Source organism: Lolium rigidum, chromosome 3 (assembly GCF_022539505.1).
Source record: "Lolium rigidum isolate FL_2022 chromosome 3, APGP_CSIRO_Lrig_0.1, whole genome shotgun sequence".
In the NCBI taxonomy this organism is placed as follows: Eukaryota; Viridiplantae; Streptophyta; class Magnoliopsida; order Poales; family Poaceae; genus Lolium; species Lolium rigidum.
Window position 1 is genome coordinate 100,874,561 of NC_061510.1, and position 7,450 is coordinate 100,882,010.

A 7,450-nucleotide genomic window follows, 5' to 3' on the forward strand; every position below is an offset into this window, starting at 1 on the left:
CTTGTAAATTCCCTCCGTCATATGAAAGTTGTCTAAGATATACCTAAATTTGAATGTATCACCTTCAAATTTTGACAAACCTCCGGCATGTTTTGTGGGAGGAAGCGAGACTCCTGGAGATCGATCCATGTATTCTCTAGGAGTAATAGGATCTTGCTGCTGAACTGCCAAGGCTGTAGCCTGTAGCTTGGCCGGTCAGGCTTTCTCTTTCAATTTTTCAGTGCTGTTTCTATACAACCGCTGGCTTTCCTTCCCTCTCCGGCATTCTTGCATACTCCAGTTCTTCTCTGAAATGTAGGGATAGTCATTACCAGATGCTTGTCATTCTCTTTAGTTCTACATAGCTCCACGTCACTGTCCCAATAGTTTTTGCAGACACAATAACGTTCATCCTGGGACAGTTACCGAGTTATACACCCTATACACCCTGGACTGAACTAAATCAACCCATGTTGATCTTGGACAGCACATTTCTAACGGCGATTTTTCAATTTTGGCCATTTAGGCTCCACTTTACCGACTATTAGATACAAGCACAGCCAGCTGCAGCTAAGTTTCCTTATTAAATTAACATACAGCAATCTGTAGCGTGGCAAAGATACATACAAATCGCAAAAAATGTTCTCCCCGTAGAACCAGCCTGGTGGAGGCTAACACCGCGGCAATGCATTTACATAATCTGCAAAGAATAAATGGAATGTGCCTCCACCAGCAGCAGCAACAACAACCGTAGTTCGTAGCCTATTCTGAATCATAGAAATCGCTAGGGCATGGCGTAATTACATCCGACTCTAGCATCTGTACCACCCTATGCATTGTCGGCCGCTCCTCTGGCAAAGAGCTCACGCATTGTTTGGCAAGAGAGAGCAGGGCATCCAGGGTCTCAATCTGCACGCCTTCACAATTTGGATCAACGATTTCCCGCTCACGGTTCTCGCCGACCAGGAAATTTAGCTGCAAATACAGAAAAGCTTTATCCTTAAGCTATGTGGTAAATCCACAGAAAAAGAAGGTAGCTCGCATGAAATGGAAGGACCTAAAATGACGTACCCATCCAACAATGTTCAGCCCCTTCTCAATGAAGGATGCATCAGTAGGCCTCTTTCCATTTAGTATCTCAAGCACCAAAACTCCAAAACTGTATACGTCCGTCGTTTCAGTAGCCCTGCCACTCTGCATATACTCTGGATGTTCGGTTTTGCAAATATTAGCTCAGACCAATACGAAACGATATATTAATAACTAATTTTCAGAACTAGGCAGCAGACACAATTCTGCATTTTTTTCCTCACTGGTGAAATTGAACAACTTCCACATACCTGGCGCAAGATATCCAAATGTTCCTGCAACTATTGTAGTAATATGAGATTCTTCATCCTCGAGTAGTTTTGCAAGTCCGAAGTCTGATACACGGGCTTCAAAATTGGCGTCCAGTAAGATATTGCTTGACTTAATATCACGATGTATTATTCGAGGTGAACAGTCGTGATGCAAGTAAGCCAGGCCTTTTGCAGCTCCAAGTATTATGTTAATGCGCGTATCCCAATCCAACGGTTCAACTGGCTCAGTTGGTTCAGCTGGTTCAGTTAGGTCAGCTGGGTCAGCTTTTTTTTCTGTCAACACCGATAAACAGATGAGACATTAGGCTTGGGCATAAAAAGGTCATTTCTGCTCGGTAATAAATCAGTGCCCATGGAAGACCTGAGCAAAAATGGTTGCCGTTCAATCGGTTCAAATTTAGAACAGAAAATAGCATATACACAGTACATAAATGGAACCAATGTTAAGTAACTGCATACAGAACCGAACTACAGAATATTCAGTATGTTGAGCTTAGAAAGATATGGTGTGAACTTGATGTTGGCTAAAACACGAATCTACTACAAGGGCAAAGTTGTCTGAACGTTTTCCTTGGCAGGATCTTCCCCTAGATTAAAAGGTCTACTCCGAGGATCCTGTTCGTTTCAACACTGGATCTCTGGCAATAGCAACTGTTACTGCTCAACACTGGATCTCCAGCAATACCAACTGTATCTTGAATTAAGGATATCTGAGTTTTGATGTCATGTTGAGTTTCAGGCATCAACTATCTAGCCCTTAAGACTATATTAATTTTAGTGTCGACTTCAAACACACATTCTTAGTTTGACATTGAGAAAGCAAAACAAATATCAGTTTATATTACCATGCGCATTCAACTGAGCTATGAAATAATAGGAATAGTTCAATAAAGCATAATCAAGATGTATGCTGACAAAAAAAAACTTGGCACTCACCAGGTACATGTAGCACTCCATCCAGGCTTCCACCTGGAAGGTAGTCATATATCAGCAGTTTTGATGAAGGCGAATTGCAATAGCCACGGAGGTTGACCAAATTACGATGCTTCACGCTTCCCAATATCTCGAGCTCTCTATCGAAGTACCGGTCACGTCCTTCAGTTGTTTTCACTATCCTTTTCAATGCAAAGACGTTACCGTCATCCATTGCAAGTTTATAAACAGTTCCGAAGCCGCCTGATCCAATGACACTTCCCTCATCCATGTTCTCTAGTTTCTTGAGGATATCTTTGGTGGCATAAGGGAGGTCCCCGTGGAACATCACAACGGAAGAGCCTGAAATGACAAGCAAGGTTACAATAAAATCTCTTTAAAACATGTGTAGTTGCAGGGCATAGTTACCTCCACATAGCTCCACCCCAAAACCATGAATATCTTTCTTTCCGAAATTCTTGTACAGAAAACAACCCCAGAAACACATCAAAGCCACCAATAGCAGAGCTCCTACTGTTGCTATTGCACTTATAACAAGTCTGGTAGAGGAACTTTTGCTCCCGTCACCTAACATAAGAAAACAGCAAAATAAATCTCAGGTAATATACCCATAGTGGTGAACTGAAACAAAAGATCAATTTACAGAATCCAAAACTGCCATAAGTGTATTTCTCGGAGGAATATAAAGAGACTTGTTGAATATATGCGCATTCAGCATTTCTAAGATAGAAAATGTTACAAGCATGGAACAAAAGATGCAAGAGTAGTATGTTTAATTATCTGATACCTGGAGAAGGTAGTTGAGTGCCATCTGATGGTGATTGAACTGCTTCTTTGCACACTGAATTAATCTGCTTCCCGCATAAATTACGGTTTCCAATGAAGCTGCATTATCATGTGAAAATTCAGATTCAATGGTATAAATGGGAAAGCATAACGGCCCCTCGTTGGAGAGGTAAGAACGGCATGTGCATAAGACCTCTTTTTTCTTTTTTACTCGATAAAAATATACAGATTAAACTAGATAGATGCAAAAAACACAGAGAAAGACAACTCACGAAGTTTCATTAAAATTGGCAAGTGAACCATCTGATGGTATTGCTCCTGTCAGAAAGTTCATGGATACATTGCTGCATAGGTTGTGAAAATAATACAAAAATAAGGCTCATTGTACATGGCAGCAGTTTGACATGTTTATGCAGATAAACAAAACACTTACAATGATGAAAGTTTGGTCAGCTTATCAAGAGACTGTGGGATTGATCCCCTCAATGTATTACTGGACAAGTCCCTGTAGGATAAAGAAACATAATTTAGTAATGGCAATTAATCTTTAAAAATATAACAGAGGAATTGATCTACATTCCAATACAGATAACTCATGTTCAAGCTTTATTATATCACTCAATACTGTATAAGATATCTTATTAATATAGCATGGGATATCAATCTCATGCAGAGTTGACAATCAGATTTATTGAAATAAAAAAACAGGAAGCAAATCAGCTAAAACTCCACCAGTGGACTCACAGTGTCTCAAGTTCTACAAGATCACCAAACTCTGAAGGGATATATCCACTTATATAATTTCCTTGTAGATACCTGCAAGTGACAACAGAAGAAATAGAAGCCATCACTACACTAGAAGTTTTCTGGCACACATAAAGGAGATTCCAACCAAAACTGCAATGTATCCTCAAGATCACTATCAGTTACCATCTAATATTTCATATGATGGAAAGAAAGCATTACTAGTAATCAGAGTCAGTATAAAACTTACAGTCGTTGCAACTGGGTACAATTTCCTAATTCAGGAGGGAGTGAACCATACAAACTGTTCCCTTCTAGTGATCTAATGACATAAAACCACATTTATATCAAAGACCAAATGCTTTCATGTATAAGGTGGATATTAACAATAGATCGGTTAAGAATGAAAAAAAAAAGAATTTGAACACACTTACAAAGCCTGTAACTGATTTAGCCTCCCAATTTCAGGTGGTATGGGCCCAACCAACTTGCGATATGCAAGACTCCTAAAGGGAAAAAAGTTAGTGGCAATATATTTATGGCAACGCAATTCAAAATACTGAATAAGATTCTCTCAAATTATAAAATGCTATCCCAAAATGAACACCAAATAACCAAAGAAAAATGGTGAAGGGCTAGATTAAGAAGAGCAGATCACAATAAACCCAGTTAATATACAGCTTCGATTCTTACAGGTTGATCACTCTTTTAGTGGGAATATCACATCTAACACCCTTCCAGTTGCATGGATCCGCATCTTGTTCACGCCAGTTCAAAAAGATCCCATCTGAATTCGTAACTGCCTTCTTGAAGGCAAGAAGTGCTTCACCTGTAAGAAACAATTCTTGGAACGTTAACATTGGATAAGAACACCAAACTCAAATGGTTCACATCAATACCAGCCACAACCATCACATACCATCTGTACTTAGCGCTCTTGCTTCACGAGCCACAGAGTGCAGAATTATCAAAACAAAGAGGAAACCAGGCAGTTTTCTCAAGAAAGAGCCCATTAATGACCACCTGGTGAAGCATATAAAGATAACTAGAGCATATTCCAGAGGTCATCGATAAAGGAATATGGTGTGCATCTTCCTAAGTAGAGATGAACACGACCCTGCAATGGTGAAAAGGAGAACATATCAGCAATCATCACGAACTAGTTAGCTTCATGTTTAGGAGCTAGTCTCTAGCCCCGCTTTTTACAGACTTCCCTTTGTTCTGTTTTAATTAATAAAAAGGGGGGAAATGCAGTGGGAAAACCTACGGTACAGCTTCGAAAAAATCATCACAAACTAAGAAATGCCTTAACGCTCTAACGATCATCACATCGCTCTATCGAAACAAATAGCGGACTGAATATAGCGCTTTTGGACATAATGATGTTTGGAGCTTGCATGAAATTGACGGCAACAATTTGGAGCTAAACAAATTTGAGGGTGGAGCTAAATCAATTTTTGATGCAGCATTTCTATGTTTTTTGTCCGAATAACCTGTTTTTAATGAAAAGTGACTCGCCCCTGCTTCATTAACGAAACATAAATTGTTTGCTACATCATCGAAACAGAGTAAAAGGAAAACCAGTCTGCAAAGCTCAACTTTTATCCACACAACTGTTTCACGCCAACTGAACAAGCTTCGAACATTTAATTTCCCCAGATGAAACGAAGCAAATCTACGGAGCAAAAGCATCCGGCACTCCCATTTCTTAAATCCGGGGGCAGCCAGAGCCCCAGCCCCCAGTAATCCACTACCCCCTTCAGCTATGCAGAAGGGGAACAAAACTAGCAGCTCTAGCTGAAGAAACAAGAAAGCAGTTACTAATTCCTGCTACCAAACGAGAGCATGCATCCAGTGTTAAAGCCACTCCAACAACCGCCGCAGCTCAACAAAAAAGCAGGAGACAGCTACCCGCCGAGGCGCTATCGACGCGAAATGCGCACACCAATTTGGCGCCCCCCGCCGCCGCCGCATCCGGCGGGCTACCCAGCGCGGCTGGCGGCTGCACAAGAAACTCTATGCTTGAATCGGCGGGAACGGCGCAGATCCGGCGCGAGACGGCGTACCTGCGCTCTCGCCCGCAGGAAGCGCGGCGGCGATCTGCGGCGAAGTCGGGGGGCCGACGAGATGGCGAATGGGGCCGACGATTAGCGGTGGGGGAGGGAGGTGGGAGGATGTGAGCTGCGAAGAAGCGGCAGTGGTGTGGTCACTGTGGTGGTGAGCGGAGCAGAGTGAGGGTGGGAGGGTAAATGGGTCCGAAGAGATTGGCTTGGCTCGGCGGTGGTGGTGTACAGTGGAGTGAGTGAGTGAGCGCAAAGCAGAGCGTAGTACAGACTACAGAGTAGAGTGAGCTAGTGAGGGCGGTTTTGTCCGCGTGCGGCGTAAGGGCATCTCCAACCGGGCGACCCAAACGGACGTCCGTTTTCGGTCGTTTGGGTCGCCACACGGACATGCGGATGTCGCGCGGACGCACACAGACGTCCGTGCTAGTTTTTATTCCCCAACCCCACACACGACCCAAACCGGACGCTCCAAGGACCAAAGCTTCTCGCGGCCGCACAGAGACAGCGAACGAGGCCCCAAATTAAGCATCCATCCATGGAGCAGCTCCGTCAGGTGGGCGAGGCCCTCGGCGGCGTCGCCGCCCTCATGGCCTTCCACCACGAGCTCCGCGTCAACCCGCGCCAATGCCGCCTCCCGGCCGACGCATGCGCGCTCGCATTCGACGCCGTCGCCGCCGAGGTGCGCGCCCGCCTCCGCTCGACGACCGCCTCGTCGGCAGTGGAGGCCCTCGAGTCCCCGCTCCGCGAGCTCCGGCCGCGCCGTCCGCGACGCCGATCACTACATCCGACGCTGCGCTCGGCGACACGCACGGCGGCGGCGGCAATACCGGCCGGTGGGCGCGCGCGGTCGTGGCCACGCACGGCGTCGAGTGCGTCGAGCTGCACATGCACAGCCTCCTCTGGTGCGTCGCCGTCGTGCTCGAGGCCGTCTAGGTTGCCGCGGAGGCCGCCACGTCGTCCGACCCCGATGAGCTTGCCCGAAGCCGGGCGCGGGGCGGAGCTCGGCCCGGGCGGCGCGGCGTGGGGCGGAGCTCCGGCACTGGCGGCGCGGCGTGGCGCGAGCTCGGCACTGGTCGGCGCGGCGTGGCGCGGAGCTCCGGCTCGGGCGGCGCGGGCGGGCGGGGCGGGGCACGGCCCGGGCGGCGCGGCGCGCGGGCGGGGCTCGGCACAGGCGGCCGCGGCGCGGGGCACGGCTCGGGCGGCGCGGCCCGGCGCGGAGCTCGGCTCGGGCGGCGCGGCGCGGAGCTCGGCCGTGGCGGTTGAGGGCGGCGCGGACGCCGTCGAGGCGCGGCCATGGCGAGCGCAGACGCCGTCGAGGCGCGGCCATGGCGAGCGCAGACGCCGTCGAGGCGCGGCCAGCGGGAGCCAATGGCGCGGCCATGGCGAGCGCGGACGCCGTCGCGGCCAGCGGGAGCTGGAGGCTCCGTCCCCGGCCCGGCCCAGCGAGCTCTGCCCTGTCTTCGTCTTGCTCGGCGGCGTCGAGGCCGGCGGCGCCCGTTTCTGCTCCAGCGACCTCCAGCAGGGCTAGAAAAAAAGAGGCGGCGGCGGCGGGGGCCTCCAGACGAGGGTGGCGGCGGAGCTTCG

The 7,450-nt window shown here is 47.8% G+C and overlaps 1 protein-coding gene across 1 annotated transcript; it reads right to left on the reverse strand.

The window, feature by feature from the left end:
• Positions 1-470: 470 nt before the first annotated feature.
• Positions 471-6,061, reverse strand: LOC124702040 (LRR receptor-like serine/threonine-protein kinase FEI 1). The gene is made up of 14 exons (XM_047234137.1): positions 5,870-6,061; positions 4,723-4,920; positions 4,497-4,632; positions 4,238-4,309; positions 4,054-4,125; positions 3,804-3,875; positions 3,493-3,564; positions 3,332-3,403; positions 3,061-3,158; positions 2,682-2,840; positions 2,277-2,615; positions 1,320-1,613; positions 1,051-1,184; positions 471-954 (listed from the first exon to the last, which is right to left on the reverse strand). The coding sequence occupies exons 2-14, from the start codon at positions 4,814-4,816 to the stop codon at positions 742-744; spliced, it is 1,827 nt and encodes a 608-aa protein (XP_047090093.1). The 5' UTR covers positions 4,817-4,920; positions 5,870-6,061; the 3' UTR covers positions 471-741.
• Between the last annotated feature and the right edge of the window lie 1,389 nt (positions 6,062-7,450).